The sequence below is a fragment of the Macaca fascicularis genome, chromosome 8 (genome assembly GCF_037993035.2).
Source record: "Macaca fascicularis isolate 582-1 chromosome 8, T2T-MFA8v1.1".
Classification (NCBI taxonomy): domain Eukaryota; kingdom Metazoa; phylum Chordata; class Mammalia; order Primates; family Cercopithecidae; genus Macaca; species Macaca fascicularis.
Genome location: NC_088382.1, coordinates 60,446,950 through 60,468,026, shown reverse-complemented (window position 1 = coordinate 60,468,026; position 21,077 = coordinate 60,446,950). Strand labels below are relative to the sequence as shown.

Genomic DNA, 21,077 nt, shown 5'->3' with positions numbered 1-21,077 from the left:
TTGATTTACCACTGTAAAACAGATTGAAACTAGATTGAGAATCTGTGCACTTGGGGGAAGAAGAGCACAGCGACTGGCAGGCTTGGCATTGAACTGTTTTGCTGCACTGTTGCAATAAAGAGCAAAGATTGGTGCTCATCTGGTGCCTGCCCATGGAGGGAGCCTTCAGAGCAGTCAGAAAGGAATCACCCATCCCAGACATCAGAACTTGAGTTTTGGCAAGCCTCACCACTGGAGTCTAAAATGCTCCAGCATCCTAAGTAAACTTGAAAGGCAGTCTAAGCCACAAGGGCTGACATTCCTAGGCAATTCCTAGTGCTGTGCTGAGCTTAGAGTCAGTGGACTAGGGAAACAGCTGACCTAGGGAGACACCGGCCAAGGCAGCTAAGGGAAGGCTTGCACCACTCCTCCCCTAATCCCAGGCAGTGCAGCTCACAGAAATGAAAGTGACTCTTTCATTCTGCTTCAAGACAGGAGCGGGAAGAGTAAAGAGGACTTTGTCTTAAATCTTTTATATCAGCTCAGCCACAATAGGACAGGGCACAGGGCAGAGTTGTGAGGTCACATTCCAGGTTCCAGCTCCTAGACAACATCTCTAGATATACCTTGGGCCAGAAGGAAACCCACTGCCTTGAAGGGAGGGACCCAGTCTGGGGACAATTCATCACCTGCTGACTGAAGAATCTTTGGGCCCTGAATAACCTGCAGTGATACCTTGCTCGTATGCCATGGCCTTTGGTGACACCCTAAGACATGCTGGTTTCAGGTGAGACCTAGTACATTTCCAGCTGTTGTGACTAGGATGAAAGACTCCTGTTGCTTGAGAAAAGCAGAGGAAAAATGAAGGGGACTTTGTCTTGCACCTTAGGAACCAGCTCAGCCACAATGGGGTAGAGAACGAACCAGGCTATTGTGATGGCTAAATCCAGGCCTAGGCTCTTGGACATTTCTGAACGTGTCCTGCAGTAGAAGGGGACCCACTGCCCTGAAGAATTCCTCCCAGGCCTGGTAGCATTCACCACAAGCTCACTGAAGAGCCCTTGGACTTTAAGTGAATATTGGTGGTAGCCTGGCAGAAATTCCCTGCCTGTAAAAAGGGGAGAGAAATGAGGGGAGGACATTGTCTTATAGTTTGAGGGCCATCTTAGCCATGGCAGAATAGAACACTAGGTAGATTTCTAAGATTTTATTTTATTTTTTTGTTTTTTGAAAGAGGGTCTTCCTGTCACCCAGGCTGAAGTGCAGTGGTGTGATCTTGGCTCACTGCAACCTCCACCTCCTGGGCTCAAGCAATCTTCCCATCTCAGCTCCCTGTAGCTGGGACTACAGGCATGTGCCTCCATGCCCAGCTAATTTTTGTATTTTTAAGTACAGATGAGTTCATCATGTGCCCAGGATGGTCTCAAACTCCTGAGCTAAAGTGATCTGCCTGCCTCAGCCTCCCAAAGTGCTGGGATTACAGGCAAGAGCCTCTGCACCAAGTAGATTTCTAAGGTTTTTGACTCTAGACCCTGAACCCTAGAAAACATATCTGAACCCTTCTGGGGCATGGAGGTACTCACCGTCCTGAAGTACAGGACATTACCCTGTCTGGCTTCCCCACTTGCTGACTGTAGAGCCCTAGGGCTTTGAGTGAACATAGGTGGTAGCCAGGTAGTGATCACAGCTGACCTTGAGCTAGCCTCAGTCCTCTGCTGGCTTCAGGTTTGACCCAGTGCAGTCCTAATGGTGGTAGCCACAGAGGTCTTGCATCATCCATCCTCTAACTCTAAGCTGATTAGCACAGAGAGGGAGTCTTGGTTTGGGGAAAAAGTAAGAGAAGAGAACAAAAATATCTACCTGCAAACCAGACAATTCTTCTGATCTTATCCAAGGCCACCAAGTCAGCACACCTATGAGTCTGCAAGAATCAGTGTTATTTGTCTTGGGGCCCAAGTCCCATCGAAGAGCTGGAAAGCTTCCCCAACAAAGAAGGGTACAAGCAAGCCTAGACTGTGAGGACTACAATAAATATCCAAATCTTCAATGCCCAGATGCTGACTAACCTCCATAAGCATCAAGACTATCCAGGAAAACATAACTTCTCCAAAAGAAATAAATAAGACACTAAGGACTTGTCCTGGAGAAATACAGATGTATGACCTTTCACAAGGAAAATTCAAAGTAGCTGGTTTGAAGAAACTCAAAGAGATTTAAGACAACACAGAGAAGGAGTTCAGAATTCTATCAAATAAATTTCATAAAGTGATTGAAATAGTTTAAAAGAATCAAGCAGAAATTGTAGAGTTGAAAAATGCAACTGACATACTGAAGAATGTGTAAGAGTTTCTTAATAGGGGAACTGTGGAGCAGAAAAGAGAATTAGTGACCTTGATGACAGGTTATTTGAAAATCACAGAAGAGACAACAGAAAAGCAAATAACAAATAATGAAGCACACTCACAAGATCTAGAAAATAGCTTTGAAAAGGCAAATCTAAAAGTTATTGGTCTAAAAGAGAAGGTAGTAGAGAAACAGATAGGAGTGGAAAGTTTATTCAAAGAAATAATAATAGAGAATTTTCAAAGCGAAAAGAGAGATAACATTCAAGTATAAGAACGTTATAAAGCACCAAATGGACTTCACCTAAAGAATACAACCTTAAGGCATTTAACAATCAAACCTCCAAAGGCCGAGAAAATGAGAGAACTCTAAACCCAGCAAGAGAAAAGAAAAAAAAAATAACACACAATGGAGCTCCAATACATCTGGCAGCTGACTTTTCAGAGTAAACCTGACAGGCCAGTAGAGGCTAGTATGGCATGTTTAAAGTGATGAAGGAAAATAATTTTTACTTTAGAATAGTATATCCAGTGAAAATATGCATTAAGCATGAGGAACAAATAAAGGCATTCCCAAACAAAAGCTGAGGGATTTCATCAACACCAGACCTGTCCTACAGGAAATGCTATAGGAAGTTTTTCAGTGTGAAAGAAAATGATGTTAATGAACAAGAAAAAATGGCCTGAAAGTACAAAACTCACTAGTAATAGTAAGCACACAGAAAAACACAATTATAACACTGTAATTGTGGTGTGTAAACTATTCATCTTAAGTAGAAAGACTAAATGATGGACCAATCAAAAATAAAAACTACAACAACTTTTCATGACAAACAGTACTATAAAACATAAAGAGAAACAGCAAGTTAAAAACTTGGAAGAAGAAGTTAAAGTGTAGAGTTTATATTAGTTTTTGTTTATGCAACTAGTTTTAAGTTCTCATTAGTTTAAAATTATAAGTTATAAGATACTCTATCAATCCTCATGGCAACCTGAAATCGAAAGCCATACAACGGATACACAAATAACATAAAAGAGAATTTAAATCATACCTCCAGATAAAATCACTATAACTAAAAGGAAGACTAGATGAAAGGAAATAAGAATGAGAAGACCACAAAACAATAAGAAAACAAATAGCAAAATAGCAGGAGTAAGTCCTTACTAATGAATAATAACATTGAATGTAAATACACTAACCTCTCTAATCAAAAGACATAGAGTGGCGGAATGGATTAAAAAAGGAAGACTCAATTATCTCTTGTTTAATGTAAACACATTTCACCTTTAAATATACACAAAGACTGAAAATAAAGGAATAATAAAAGATATTCCATGCTAATTAAAACAAAAAAATAGCAGAAGTAGCTATACTTATACCAGACAAAATATATTTCAAGACAAAAACTACAAGAGGAAACAAAGAAAGTTACTATATAATGATAAAAAGGTAAATTTATCAAGAAGATATAGTAATTACATATGCACCCAGTACCGAAGCACCCGGATGTAGAAAGTAAATATTATTAAAGCAAAAGAGAGAGACAGACCTCAATACAAGAATAGCTTGACACCTCAACACCCAATTTTCAGCATTGGACAAATCTTCCAGAAAGAAAATCAACAAAGAAAATCATGTTTAATCTTGCACTTTAGAACAAATGAACCTAATAAATATTTACAGAATATTTAATCCAACCGCTTCAGAATAAACATTCTTCTCCTCAGCATATAGATTATTCTCAAGGCGATATGTCAGCTAACAAAACATGTCTGAAAATGCTGAAAAACTCACAATCATCTCAAGCATTTTCCCTGACGACAATGGAATAAAACTAGAAATAAATAACAAGAGGAATTTTAGAAGCTATACAAACACATGGAAATTAAACATGTGCTCTTTAATGTCCAGTTGGTCAATGAAGAAATTAAGAGGGACATTGAAAAATTTCTTGAAACAAATGGTCACGCAAACACAACATAACAAAACCTATGGGATACAGCAAAAGCAGAGCTAAGAGGAAAATCTATAGCTATAAGTGCCTACATAAAAAACAAAACCAAACAAACAGAAACCTTCAAATAAATAGCTTAATAGCCTAACATGTCTGTTTTTTATTGTTTTGTTTTGCTTTTTTTTTTTTTTTTCTTTTGAGATGGAGTCTTGCTCACTCTGTCACCAGACTGAAGTGCAGTGATGCCATCTCAGCTCACTGAAACCTCCACTTCCCGAGTTCAAGCAATTCTCCCGAGTAGCTGGGACTACTGGTGCATGCCACCATGCCCAGCTAATTTTTTTTTGTATTTTTAGTAGAGACAGGGTTTCACCATGTTGGCCAGGATGGTCTCAATCTCTTGGCCTCATAATCTGCCCACCTCAGCCTCCCAAAGTCCTGAGATTACATGGGTGAGCCACCGCGCCCAGCTAGCCTAACGTGTCTTAAAGAACTAGACAAGCAACAGCAAACCAAACCCAATATTAATAGAAGAAAAAAAGTGTTAAGATCAGAGCAGAAATAAATTATGTACAAATAACCAAATAAAACAATACAAAAGATAACAAAGTAAAAAGTTTTTTTTAAAGAGATAAATAATATTGATAAACCTTTACTAAAACTAACAAAAAAAGAAAGAATAACCAAATAAATAAAATTAGAGAAGAATTTCTAATTACAACTGATACTGCATAAATTCAGTAGAAATTTATATATTTGCCATTATGAGCAAATATATGGCAATAAATTGGAAAATCCAGAGGATATAGGTAAATTCCTAGACACATACAACTTACCAAGATTGAATCATGAAGAAATCCAATATCAAAACAGACCAATCACAAGGAAGGAAATTGGAGCTCTAATAAGTCTCCCAGTAAAGAAAAGCTTGGGACCCAATGGCTTCACTGCTGAATTCTATCAAACATTTAAAGAACTAATACCAATCCTAATTAAACTCCTCCAAAAAATGGAGAAGCTAATATTTCCAAACTTATTCTACGCAGTTTTCCCTGATACCAAAAGCAGAACAAGGCACATCCAAAAAAGAAAACTAAAGGCCAATATTTCTGATGAAATCTGATGCAAAAATCTTCAACAAAATACTATCAACCCAAATTCAATACACTAAAAAGATCATTCATCATGACCAAGTGGGATTTAGCACAGAGATTCAACAATGGTTCAACATACACAAATCAATAAATGTGATACATCATGGCAACAGAATGAGGAACGACAACCATATGATCATTTCAATTGATGCTATAAAAGCATCTGATATTCAATATCCTTTCATGATTTAAAAAAACTGGGAATACAAGGAACATACCTCAACATGATAAAATCCGTATATTACAGACCCAAGGTAGTATTATAATGAATAGGGAAAAACTGAAAGCCTTTCTTGAAAGCATCTTTGTCTGGATCATGACAAAGAAGCCCACTTTCCCAGCTGTTACTCAACATAGTACCGGAAGTTCTAGCTAGAGCAATCAGACAAGAGAAAGAAAGAGCATCGAAGTGGGGAAAGAAGTAAATTATCATTGTTTGCAGATGTTATGATCTCATATTTGGAAAAATCTAAAAACACCAACAAACTATTAGAACTGATAAGTAAATTCACTAAAGTTTTAGGATTCAAAATCAACATACAAAAAGCAGTTGCATTTCTAAATGCCAAGAGTGAACAATTTGAAAATGAAATCAAAACTGTAATCCCATTTGTAATAGCCATAAATAACAAAGAAATGAAAGATCACTACAATGAAAACTATAAAACATTGGTGAAAGAAATTAAAAAGGATGCATAGAAAAGAAAGACATTTTGTATTCATGGATTTGAAGAATCAATATTGTTAAAATGTCCACACTACCCAAAGCAATCTACAGACTCAATGCAATTCCTAACAAAATGTCAATGACATTCTTTACATAAATAGAAAAACAATCCTAAAATTTATTTGCAACAACAAAATATCCAGAATAAACAAAGCTATTCTGAGCAAAAAGAAGAAAACTTGAGGATTCACATTACTTCATTTCTAATTATAATATAGAGATATAGTAAGCAAAATGGCATGGTACTGTTAAAGACAGACACAGATCAGTGGAACAGAATAGAGAACCGAGAAACAAATTCATACACCTACAGTGAATTCATTTCCAACAAGTGTGCCAAGAATATAGATTGGGGGAAATGATAGTCTCTTCAATCAATGGTGCTGGGAAAATTGGATGGGGGATAAACATCCCATTTTCCATTATGTGATTATTATGCATTGCATGCCTCTGTCAAAGTATCTCTTGCACCCAATAAATATATACACCTACCATAGATGTAGAAAACCTTAGACTCCAAAAAGTTGTTATAACTAATGAATGACTAGTAAATTTGCAGAATACACAATCAACATAGAATTAGTAGTATTTCCATATGCTAATAGCAAACTATCATAAAAAAATTAGGAAGCAATTTCATTTACAATGGCCACAGAGAAATACTTAAGAATAAACTTAACCAAACAAATTGAAGATCTCTATAATAAAATCTGTAAAGCATTGATGAAAGAAATTGGAGGAAATCCAAACGAATGGAAAGGTATTCTGTGTTCATGGATCGGGATAATTAATATTGTTAAAATGTCAATATTAACCAAAGCCATCTACATATTTAATGAAATCCTTATCAAAAAGATAATGTCATTTTCACAGATTTTTTAAAGCAATGTTCAAATTCAAATGGAAATGTAAAAGACTGCCAATAGATAAAGCAATCTTGAGCAAAAAGAATAAAGTTAAGGCATCATACAACATGACTTTAAAATATACTACAAAGATATAGTAAACAAAATGTATGGTTCTGGCATAAAAACAGATACATAAACCAATGGAACAGAATAGAAAACCCTAAGAATAAATCCACACACTTAAAGCCAACAAAAGTGTCAAGAACACATATTAGGGAAAGATCAGTTTTTTCAGTAATGATGTTGGGAAAACTGCATATCTGCACTCAGAAAAATGAAACTAGACCCTTATCTCTCACCACACACAAAAATCAAATCAAAATGCCTTAAAGACTTAAATTTAAGTAAGACCTGAACTTTAAGTAAGACCTGAAACTATGGAAGCACTTGAAGAAAGCATAGAGAAATTGCTTCATAACACTGGGCTGGGCAAGGATTTTTAAAAATAAGACTTCAAAAGCAAAGGCAATAATAGCAAAAATAGACAAATGGGATTATATCAAACTAAAAGCAACAACAAAACAAGCAAACAAACAAACAAAACCTTCTGCTTATCAAAGGAAATAACCAACAAAGAGACAACTCACAGAGTGGGAAAAAAATATTTGCGAATTTCCTGTCTGACAAGATATTAATAACCGTAATATATAAGAAGCTCAAAACTCAATAGCAAGAAACCATGTAATTGGATTTAAAAATGAGCAAAAGATCTGAGTAGACATTTCTCAAAAGAATACAAACAAATGGCCAAGGTTTACATTTAAAAATGCTCAAAATCACTAATCATTAGTGGAATACAAATCAAAACCAAAATGAGGTATTACCCCACACCAGTTCAAACGACTATTATCAAAAAACAAGAACAAAAAAAATAACAAATGCTGGCAAGGATGTGGAGAAAGGGCAACTCTTGTGTACTGTTGTTGGGAATGTAAATTGGTACACCCATTATGGAAAACAGTACTGAGTATGCACTCGAAGACCATGAAATCAGTATGTCAAAGAGATAGCTGCACTCCCAATAAGCAGCACTATTCACAATAGCTGAGATATGGTATCAACTTAAATGTTCATATACAGATGAATGAATAAAGAACATGAGGCATATTTATATACGAATGAATAAAGAACATGAGGCATTATATATATATATATATATATATATATATATATATATATTCTCTGCAGCTATACAACGGAATGAAATCTTGTCATTCATGGCAACATGAATGAACTTGGAGGACATTATGTTAAGTAAAATGACCCATGCATAGAAAGACAAACATCACATGATCTCACTCATCGGTGTTATCTACAAAATGTTGATCTCCTACAGGTAGAGAGTACAACAGTGGTTACCAGAGGCTAGGGAGGGGAAGAGTGAGGGGAGATTGGGAAAGGTTCACCTGCGGGTACAAAGTTACAGGTACACAATAAGTTCTGATGTTGTATTATACAGTAGGGTAACTATAGCAAATAACCACATAGTGTAAACCTCAAAATAGCTAGAGGAGATTTTGAATGTTGCCACCAAAATAAACGATAAATGTTTAAAGTGATGGATTTGGCAATTACTCTGATTCACTCATTATACAATGTATATATGATTTGAAATATTACACTGTCCCCCAAACATGTGTACAATTATTACATTTCAATTATATAAAAACATTAATAAAAATATTAGGAGTTTTATCAACAACAAAAAATAATCACAAAGCTAGGGGACTCACACTACTGATGTTAGACATTGTACTACTACAGTATTCAAGACAGTTTTGTATTTGTGTCATGAGATACAAATAGATGAAGGCAACAGCATTTGGAGTCCAGAAATAGACCCACATGTATGTGATCAATTTGTTTTTTGATAGGGGAATAATAATTCAGTGAAGAAAGAATAATATTTTCAATAAATATGCTGGAACTATTGTACCTCCCTTTAAAAATGCCTTTGATCTCTACCTCACTTTTGAAACAAGTGTTAAATAAAAATAAATCATAGATTTAAAATAAAAAGAATAATGTAAAAAACCTAGGATAAAAAATACGTGAAAATTTATTTCTTGTGTTAGGAATTTTCAAAAGCATGATTCATTAAAATACAATGAATTAGACTTCATCAAATTTAAAAACTTCTATCCTGGGGCAACATTTGAAGAGACAATTCACAAAATAATATATACAGATGTCAAATAAGAACGTGGAAAGATGCTCGACATCATTATTCTTTGGAGAAATGCAAATTAAAATTTAACAGATCACGACACATCTATTAGAATGTCCAAAAATTAAAGGCCTGACCATAAGGGATATCTACGAGATTATCTTTACTCTGCTGGTGTCAATGTGAGATGTAAAACCCTTTGGAAAACAGTTTTGCAGTTTCTTAAAATGTTCAAAATATACAACCATAATATCCAGTTATTACACTACTAGGATTTTACCCAAATGTAATAAAAGTGTATGTCAAGACAAATACTTTTCATAAATATTTATATCAGCTTTATCCGTAATACACTAAAACTTAAAATCAAGCAAATGTGCATTAATGGGCTAATACACAGCATATAAACGGTGGTAGAGCTACCAGTGAAATACTACTCAGCATTAAAAAGAATGATGGATTGTTGCACGCTGTTGAATGAGTAATGTTAAAAATAATTATGCTGTATGAAAGAAGCCACACAAATTCAACATACGGTATGATTCCATTTATATAACAATCTGGAAAATGCGAAACAAGACAATTTTGCCATATTTGTTCCCCACACCCTCAGGATTTTGAAAATCTATATATTTAGAAAAGAAAGCCAATGAGAATTAAGACAGTTCTTTCAATAATGAAGCCCATGTATATATGTGTATAAATTCAACACACACACATATACAACTTTCTATTGTTTGAATAACCCTTTCCCAAGTCTTCTAAAGTGTATATTTTATTTTAACTGTAATACATAATTGTTTACATAATTAGGTGTGGGCTCTTTTAGTTTAATTGTAAAATAACATTTACACCTCGTTTTCCTGTGAAATATCCATCATGTTTATTATCAAATGATTTATGAGCTAGCTGATTTTCCAAGAGTTAATTTATAAAGACACATTACTTTTTTTGAGGTGGATTCTCCTTTAGATCATAAAATGCCAGCATATTTTATCGGCAAGTGTTATGAAATGGACCAGAACAACAATAGGCTCATTATCCCCAGATTGTGTGACTCTATAATGTGTTTTTAACATTTATAAATTGAATATATAAAGCACTAGGATAATTTCTTTCTCAAATTGAAAAAAATAGATTTTGACATCCCCCCAAAATAAAGACCAATTGTTAGTTTCATTAATAGAATATTTTGTCTAAATACACACAAATACACATCTTCAAATTGAATGAATTAAATATACAACTTATTAGATTATAAATTTCAGGTTATACATCATTATTCTGTAAGCCACCATATTGCCAGAGAAAAGGGAGGGGTTGGAACTAGATCCAGTTACAATGCCACAAAGCTTGCTGTTCTTACCAAGACTCAGCTGTTTTTCTTGAATAAATGCTCCCTGGGTTCAGTGAGCCTTTGTGAATTTCCATATTTGTTAAAAGTTGATTCTATTTTTGCCATTCTTCTGTTGCTTTTATAGAGAAGCAAATCTTTTATAGAGAAGCAAAACTGACAAAATTTATCCTACTCCTCTTTCTTTTCTGATGCCACTCCAGAAATGGATTTTTAAAGTGTCCTGAAATTCTCTAATTCTCCCCAGCACGACTAGAGACTTTAGTCACTTTCTATTCCAGCTGCCAGCATTCTATGTATGGTATGTACACATCTATAATAATGTGTCCAAATTATTATGGTTAGTCAAATGTAAATATATCTGTAGGAATAGCTGCCACAGCTAACATGTTGTTTTAAATAAGTATAACTTTATTAATTTAAACTCATGTAAACAATTTGATTATATTATTTTGTATACTGCCTAATATAAAGCTCATTATATTAATATTTTAATGATGAATTAATACTTTATAATGTTACTCCCAGGTAAACAATTATAGAAAAAAGTTAATGAAAAATGCTATTTTTGTGGAAGGAATGAGATTTATTTCAGGATGAAGAAACTTCAGTTAAAAATGAGTAAAAATGACACATGTAATAAATTATGACCTAATGGTCTAGGTACATACAGTAGTGTGATGCAGGCCTGGTTCTCTAGGCCTGTATGCCTTTACCTCTAATATATTGAGAGAATTATCACAACATTACTTGACATCCATTCAGTTATCCCTATTTTGTTCATCAGCAAGACCACTGTCCCACCTTTCATCATTTCAACAGAAAGTTATCAGGGCAAATTGAATTTCAGTGTGTTCACTGTAAAAATGAACCAATTCAGGCTGGCTGTTGTGGCTCACGCCTGTAATCCCAGCACTTTGGGAGGCCAAGGCAGGCAGATCACTTAAGGTGGGGAGTTTGAGACCAGCCTGGCCAACAGGGTGAAACCTTGTTTCTACTAAAAATACAAAAATTAGCTGGGCGTGGTGGTACACGCCTGCAATCCCAGTTGCTCAAGAGGCTGAGGCAGGAGAATCGCTTGAACCAGGGAGGCGGAGGTTGCAGTGAGCCAAGATTGCGCCACTGCACTCCAGCCTGGGTGACAGTCTCAAAGAAAAAAAAAAAAAAAAAAAGAACCAAATTAGAATCTTAATAAAACAAAAACACATGAATGTGTCCCAGATGCATAGAAAAAATGGAAAACTTACTCCTCACGAAAAGTGAAGTAGGAGATACACTAATGTGATTTCAAGTGGAGGCAATAACTAAGATTATTTAGTTGGTTAATTAATTTTAAATGTAGGTTTTTTTTTTTTTTTCCAGTTTTGCACTCCTGTTTGGTTCTTTTAACAACCACAAATTTTAGCACTATGTCCTGTTCTTGTCTTACAATTTTGATTTATTTATTTAAAAAAATCATGATTAAAAATATTTTGGAGAGTTCTTTAGTCTCTATGCATTTCTTTATAATGGTTTATTTCCTCATATGGTTTATAATTTTGGGCCCAACCATCTTCTTCAGACAGAGAGTTTTTCTTGAAAGCATCATGCATTCTGGAGTGTGGCAGAGTTCATGTGGAACTAATCTTAGCACTTGTCTCAGTTGAACTGCAGTGGCTCTCTCCCTGTGTTTTGCTTTCATTTTAATTTATCTGGTTAGGGTAGTGGTACCATCTGGGTAGCACAAATTGAAAACCAGATCTCAGGGAGCAGAGAACTTCTGGTTCATTGTAGCTTGGGTGACTTTTAATTTCTGTTTTGATATCTAGAACACCGGGAATACGAGGGAGTTATTTAATGCATATATCATCAGAAATTGGATTATATGTGCTTTTAAATTTCAATTTCCTTAAACTGGCTCAGATTTTACTAAGTAGGAAATGTATTCTAGTCATTTAATGCATTGTTGTCATACTGTGAGGTGAGTTTTCCTAATTATGCAATAATATAAATATTTAACTATAAATTAATCCTATTTCTTAAAATTCTTCATGTATACAATGGAAAGTAGTAATGAAAAAAAAAAAAAAGGCCGGGCGCGGTGGCTCAAGCCTGTAATCCCAGCACTTTGGGAGGCCGAGACGGGCGGATCACAAGGTCAGGAGATCGAGACCATCCTGGCTAACACGGCGAAACCCCGTCTCTACTAAAAACACAAAAAACTAGCCGGGCGAGGTGGCGGCGCCTGTGGTCCCAGCTACTCGGGAGGCTGAGGCAGGAGAATGGCGTGAACCCGGGAGGCGGAGCTTGCAGTGAGCTGAGATCTGGCCACTGCACTCCAGCCTGGGCGACAGAGCAAGACTCCGTCTCAAAAAAAAAAAAAAACAAAACAAAAAAAAAAAGAAAAAAAAAAACTATTATTTTCAGGTTTCTTAAATGCTGGGAAGAATTTGTTATGATTTTCAAAACTGTGAACTGCCAATATAGTTGAAATAAAATCTGAAATAGTTTTGAATTACATAATTTCAGATTTGAAATAATTATATAATGAAAAATATTAGCATGCTAGCAAATAAAAATGATGAATAATAATGAACATCTATGTTTACATATGAGTATGTGTCAGAATATTATAGTGTTAGAATATTAAATTTTTTTATTACCTGTTCTATGTGTGATTTATTCAAATTCTCATTTATTTTACTTAATATTATTCTAAACCTGGATATAAGCAAAGGTGGCAAGAAGTGGTCCCAGTCAGCAGGCTGACTGCGTGAGAAGTGTTAGCTGTAATTGTCATTATGATTACAGAATAGCTTTGGGGCTATCAGGGGAATGACTACTGTAGTAATATATTACACCAATATTAATATCTCCCATGTTGAGGTTAGAAAAGGCATGAGAGGGTGATGACACAGGTCTAGAGTCATTCTTAAATTAAAAAAAAAAAAAATCACCATTTTTTTTATTTTGGAGAAGAATTTACAAAACAGTAGATTTCCATTTTTATAGATCTGACTAGAAAACAGCCTTGTGTATCGATGGACATTATAATCTTCCCCCATAGCTGATGCTTTCTTCTATCTGAGTAATTTCTTATTAATGACATTTTCCCTCTACTGGAACCCTATAAAAGCATTAAACTGTAGCTCTAAGATGACACCTATCTTTAACTATACCTGTCTGCAGTTCTCAAGATGACACCCATATCAGAATCACCTGGGAAAGCGTGGGAGCAACAGAGGGAGCATCCCAGGTGTCATCACAGAGCAAGTAAGCAGAGTCTGCTGGTGACAACTCTGGTTTCCACACTGTAAGTAAGGGACTTAGAAACAACTACAGGTTGCTGCAGCATGTGGCGAGACATGTACACCTCTCCAACCTCTGCATTTATCCAAAATATCAACTTGACTCAGGACTGAGGGACTTAAGGTAGGAGGGAGGGGACTTCTGGAGCTGAAAATAACTAGACCAGAGCATTGTAGACACAATGAACTCTCCAAAGCGGTTCTCTCCAGTGTTCTAGTTACACATGGCTTTGGAAGCTGATCTGGGCTAGCAGCATCATTAATGATACAATTTCTATAAAACATAAATTCTGTATTCCAAAGAATAAGTGTAAACATTTGGAAACTTTGATGATAATAATAGCATAGATTGAGAACTTTACATGTGCTATTATTTAATCCTGAAAATAAACTTACAGGATAGTCACCCTTATACAAATGTAACAGATAAGGGAACTGAGGTTTAGATAAGAAAAAGATCTTACATTTTATATGTTGAAGAGCATTTAAACATTTTTATCATTAAAATTAATAGGTAATTTATGTATCATTTATAAATAGCTATCATAGATATTTAGATTTGATCAATGGTTTCTAATCAAAGTTGATATCAAGAGTAAGAAGTTTATAGAGCTGAATAATCAAAATTATTTTTGTTCTATGCATTGACTTAGACTCATTTGAAATACTGTCAGCAAATTGTGAAAAATCCGTTTGAATTTTGAGATAAATTAAAAGTATGTCTCCCAAAAGTTAAGATATACTAAAACTATCATATGTAAATAAAACTGTAAGTTCTTCAACAATGTATTCATATAAATATCATTATTTTGTATAAACAATAATTTTTGACTTAGATACACATTTTTAAAGTAATTTTTAATATAAGTAGAGGAACCTACATATTATATAATATGAAAGAGATAGCTGAAATGTATATTTCTCACTAAAGATAGTAAATGACTGTACCAATTATTTCTGTTTAGAAATCAGATAACATTATCTTCTATAATAGATCAAATTGAAGAAATATATTATTTAGCTTTTCAAGTATGCTTTGATCTTACCTGCTGGTTTACAGGAAAATTTCTGTTGATTTTTTTAATCTGCAATGATAAATAAATAATAAAAGTGAGAAGAAAATTATGTGGTAACACAAGGTCCTCAGAATTTTATGCAGATTATTTTTAGCGAACTAATATATATTAATATCCTATTTTGATATACTGAAATCATCACATATAAAACAACATATATAAACAGATTTTTTCTTTTTAAAATTGGCTATCAATATTATCTCACATTTCATATGTAAACATTTTGGAAAAGATTTCCCTTTAAAAATTTTTTTTTAACTCAGAAACCAAAAGCCTGTGCTCAAACAATGCTAAATGATTATCTATCAAGAATGTAGAGAGTAACTTTCTGTGGTTTGTTTTTTGCACTTTGAAATTATATTATATCCAATTTGTTTTAGCACTCAAGAGAACAGGGAAATGCAATATCCAAATGCTAAAGGATAAAATATGTGTGTTGAACATTTTCAGTCAAGACTCCAGATAAAGTCTAACATTTACTTTAAGAAAATTTAATCAATGATATTTTATAAGAATTTAAAGTTGGTCTTCACAGAAAGCACTTCCTCTGTCATATGCCATGGAAACAAACTTTAAAAACCAAATAAAAGTGAACGTTAAGTTTGGATAAAGGACATTACACGAAGTCTTTCTTCAATAGTGCTTTTGCTAAATAAAATGATTACCTTCCAATGGCTTTATAGAGAAACTTAAACATGCTAATTCTGTATGGTACACACTTACAGCAGAATTAATGCAGACTGTATTCACTTATAAATCATGTCATTGACTTATTTTATTTTGTCCTTTTTTAGTTCCCTTTTGTCCTGCTGACTAGTGTGAAATAATGTGTCATTTAAACAGAAAAAGTACACAAAGTTGGAACATGAACAAAGGTCACATCTACAAGAACAGATTTATTGCAAGATATTTCTCACTTAAAATGTAAAAATAAAAGAAAATGTGAAAACATATGTGTGATCTGAGCAAGTTTAGGTACAGAAACCAGTACTTCTTACATTATTATGATCATTTCAAAACACCTTTTGGCTCTGCAAAGGAATCTGCTAAGGAATCTCTGAACCTACTCATATATGCCTTCAGCTAAAATCAGCATGGCCTGGAAACACAGATGGTAAAAGTTGATCTCTAAACATATTTTATTAATCAATTAAAAAATATATACTGGGTATTTTGCGGATATCTACTTTTTGCTAGTTCATACGAATTGTTATAAAGAATTCTAAAATTCAACTAATATTCTATGTGGGCCCTTGTCTTCAATAACATGCTATGTAGCTTTGTAAACTGCAGTGTTTTTTAATCTGAAAAAATGTCTGAACCATCTTTCTAGGAAACTTGAAGATCACCTACAAAAGTAAACACTTCATGATAGAAAGCAGTGGTTGAGCCAAAGACGGAGTAGAAAGTAGTGGTTGAGCCAAACTTCTGAGTCTAGCACAGAAGTCTTGTCCTACTAACCCACCCTTGGGAGTGTTTGCAGAATTGAGATGTTTTCTTGCACAGAGATCTACTTTCTCTCCCACTAGAGTGTTTACTAGACCATCAGAATTATTTATCTGTGAGGAGTTGTTACATTACCATTTTTTGTTTTTGTTAGTTTCCCTTAGTACATACCTGACTCACCTTGGAAAAGATCAATTTATTAACTGATACATGAATGTTACCATCTCTAACCTTTGAATGGTTTCTTATATAACATTACTACTATTAAAATAATAAATGTATGGTGTATTTCCTACCACTGCTCAAAAATAAGGCAAGAAATTGGGAGTAATTCAGAATATAGAATATATTATGATATATTTTACATTAGAATATATGTATCAAAAACTAGAATACAATAAAGAAGTCATATATAAATGACTAGAGAGAATGATAAGACAGTGAGATATACCAACAACTAGAATAAAATGTAAATAATAATAGTAATTAATACATAAAAACTGTGTTTGGAAAATATTAAAATGGCCTTTAAAAATTATGTGTAGATTGTTTTCGTAATGTGGCAAATACAATAATAAAATAATAAAGTAGAACAAGGTCTTAAGTCAATTATTGAAGAAGTAATATTCTTTAAAGTAGAAATACTGATAATTGTGCTCCTCTTAGTCGAATGATATCATCATAACCTTTCAAATACTGCTTCTCTATAACTTCATAATACTTTATACTTGAACAATTTATGTCATTCTAGGATTATGTAAAAATATTCAAAAAGAATGAGTCAATGCTTAAATACTGCTATGTGTAGTATTAATAGATTTATTTGGCAAGAAAATAACTTGTGCAAGCTGATCTCTACTGTAATTTGTAGCTTTTTAATTGTGTATTAGGGTAAAATAATCTATTCATGTTTATTCATGTTTCAATGGAAATATAAACTTAAATAACCAAACTACTGACTGCACAGGAATGGAAGACGGTGAATCAAAATGGGGGATGTGATGTCCAGCACAGAAAACTCCGTCCACCTGTTACCCTCACTGTGGCAGCAAGAAATGTACATCCATTGTATTCAGGAATTTTTCCTGGTGTTGTAGATACAAAATAATTCCTTGTTAAGATTTAAAATCTGTACACACACCCAAATCCATTTTAAAGATGATTTCCATCTTTCCCGTAGCAAGTGGAGTATAACAATATAAAATGTTCCATTTGCTAGTACTTATACTAACATTTTAAAATAAAACAATAAGTAAAAATAGGGAGAATTAGAACATTTCATATCTTTATTTTATTTTATTTTATTTTATTTTATTTTACTTTTTGAGTCAGAGTCTCGCTCTGTTGCCCAGGCTGTAGTGCAATGGTGCAGTCTTGGCTCACTGCAGCCTCCGTCTCCTGGGTTCAAGCGATTCTCCTGCCTCAGCATCCAGAGTAGCTGATACTATAAGCACCCGCCACCAAGCCTGGCTATTTTTGTTTGTTTGTTTGTTTGTATTTTTAGTAGAGACGGAGTTTCACCATGTTGGCCAGGATGGTCTCGATCTCCTGACCTCGTGATCCGCCCGCCTTGGCCTCCCAGAATGCTGGGATTATAGGCATGAGCCGCTAATTTTTTTTTTTTTTTTTTTTTTGAGAGGAATTCTCACTCTTGTCCCCCAGGCTGGCAATCTCTGCCTCTGGGGTTCAAGAGATTCTCCTGCCTCACCCTCTCGAGTAGCTGGGACTACAGGCAGGTGCCACCATGCTCGGCTAATTTTTGTACTTTTAGTAGAGATGGGGTTTCACCATGTTGGCCAGGCTGGTCTGGAACTCCTGACTTCAGGTAATCTGCCCGCCTCGGTCACCCAAAGTGCTGGGATTTCAGGCGTGAGTCACTGTGCCCGGCCAAGCCGCTAATATTTAACAGTCTAACATTTTTAAATATACACACAGAGAGAGTATAAATAAGTGGAAATATCACAGTAATTAAAACATATGTAGCATATACTGAACTATTTATTATGCTAAACAGTAATCAATATATCCAAAATTTTATAACACTGTGCATTCATTACAAATGCTTATGATGATATTTACTGATTGACAAGATACAATGCTTAAAAAATGTTCTAATTTCAAGACAGCTTTCGGCAGTATTTTTAAAATTATATATATACACATATATATGCATATGTATGTATGCATATATGTGTGTATGTATATTAAACATAAATACATATATTTATATATGCATTCATATACACATACACAAAGATTGATAATTTGGGCATACATCCAGTCTTATAAATTTAGATTAATGTCTGTAAGAATGAACTGAAATTTATTTTATGTTTAATATGCATACATAAGCAGACATATGTGTATGACAATGATACTTACAGTTATAAATATAAAATTCTAACAGTTTTGTTTTTCATTTAGGGATTATTACATGAAAACTTCCTTTACTGCTTTGTATTTTGTAATTATTATTATTTTGAAATATAACTTTTAAAATTAGAAAATAATAAAATTAGTTTAATATTTATTTTTTAACAAAGCTATTCCATTATTTAAAACTTTGAAAATATAAAATGCCATCAAAACAACCCCCAGAATACACGTTTCAAAAACACCTGTCTTATTTTTCCTCTCTCTAGCTAAACTTTTAAATCTTTCACAACATTTTAAAGGTTTATAAGGATCCTCAGTACTCAGTAATATGTGTGTGTGTGTATGTGTGTGTGTGTGTATGTGTATTGACTAAATGAAATATAGACAGGAGAGAATGTCATTATTTACTTCTAAAATCTTTTAATGACCTTCTACCAAGTGTGACTCATGGTGATGAGTGCTGGAACATGGAAATGAAAGATCCCATGCAGAGATGGCATAAGGATAACCCCTTTACAGAATCCAAACAATCCAAGGAGGCTGCAAAGGGGAAAGAGGATAAGTTCAACACAGGAGCTAAAATGCAGTTGCATAAGACTTTGTCAGGCTGTGCAGTCAGAGAGATCTGGTGTTGAATTCCAGCTGTAATTGTTACTGAATATCCTCAGACAGATTATTAATTATCAAATATCTAGATCCCTTCATTTGTAAAACATCAGTAATAACATTAACTGCATATATTTGTTGGAAAAATTGACAGGAATTTCGAGCTCAATAAGTAGTGATTATAATTAATATAAAGTAAGCCTGAATTCCTTTAGAAGATAAGAAGTGCATTTTAAAGAATTCTGAGCAAAGATGTCTTTCTTACACTATAGTTTAAACGCATACTCCCTTCTATTTTTTTGTCAACTCTAGACTAGGATTTGCACACTCAGGTGCCAACTGGGTGACAATCATGTGTGAATCAGGCTGGGTGGGGAATGAACAGATAGAGGGAAAATGAAACCATTGATGCTCTCTCCTAAGCGGCACTGGTGGAATATCCTAGTGTTTATCAATTGGACACAGTATACCTTCGTTTCCATTTACAACCGTATTCTAGGAAACCTAAATTATAAGTGAACTCTCAATATAAAGATATTAGCAGTAATTTGCTTTGAAAAATATTTGTTTTTTAATTATAACATTAATATCAATAAAGCAAATTAAAATTTAATTAGAAAAACAAAAAGTATATTAATTACAATTTAAATTTATTTTAAACATATGGCATTATTCATATGATTAATATAGTGTCTGCTATATTATATATAGTAAAATACTAAAACATAAATATTTTTAGTAATAAAATGCATTCATAGAGCAAAGTTTTAAAAATTGTCTACTCTTGGTAGTAACACTAATTCCAAATAATGAAAATTCTAAATTCTCTGCATCATTTTTAAGACCAATCTCCAAATAAGACAAACCAGGGTTTTCCAAAAAGACATTTTCCATGTTACATTTCTTGGAAACCAATATTAATTTTGTGTTATCAGAACAATTTGTGTTATAAGTAGCTAAAAAGGGAGTATAACTTTGACTAAAATAAAGGTTCTGTTTGAACTTGAAGGCTTTTAGAGATCAAAGGGCATACTTGCTGTCCATATCACAAAACCGGCTGCTTTTGGAGCACAATTATTTAAGCTATTAATCCTCTGGCTGTAAAAGGAGCAGAATGGCTTAGACCAGGGTTGCCCAACATGTCATTCTACAAAATGAGCAAGAGCTATAAATGACCACAAAGTAAAATGGATTCAGATAAATGAAGGCCATGTTAAGGCTTTTAAAAATGAAAAACAGAAGATAAATTCATAAATTACATTAATCTCTGCTTGATTTCTTGGCAACTCACTTTTCGGCCAGCTGCCAAAGCATACGGTCTTGTTTTCTTGTGTTCTTGTTTCGGGTAGCAGACAAGTAAGTTCTATCTATGAAAATTCTGTATGAATGACCCAGAGCCAATGCCTTCCCCTTCTTCCCAAATACTGGCCCCAGGCTGCCTTGACTGAAAACACTTTCCATTCCAAGCACTTTGGGCTTTCCTGGCAGCAAGAAATGAACAATGCATGGACCCAGTGCCCACCCAGGTTAGTGGCTCTTCAGCACAACACAGCAGAATGGCAGCTCCAGCTGCAGGGACTTCATCATGTTTGACTTGCACAGCTGTGGTCAGTGCCAGATCACAGTAAGAAGACTGCATCATCCTTTTACCACCAAAGTACATCTTAGCAATCATGTTTCTTTCCAGATAACGTCTAAAT

The 21,077-nt window shown here is 34.2% G+C and overlaps 1 protein-coding gene across 10 annotated transcripts in view; it reads right to left on the bottom strand.

Annotated features, from left to right (window-relative positions):
- The window catches only part of SNTG1 (syntrophin gamma 1), an 878,369-nt gene that overhangs the window by 196,381 nt on the left and 660,911 nt on the right, over nt 1-21,077 (bottom strand). For all 10 annotated transcript variants that reach the window (XM_045398223.3, XM_065519199.2, XM_005563291.5 and 7 more), the window contains one exon: nt 14,920-14,958. In XM_045398223.3, coding sequence (XP_045254158.2) covers nt 14,920-14,958 — 39 coding nt within the window. The remainder of the gene's footprint in view (nt 1-14,919; nt 14,959-21,077) is intronic.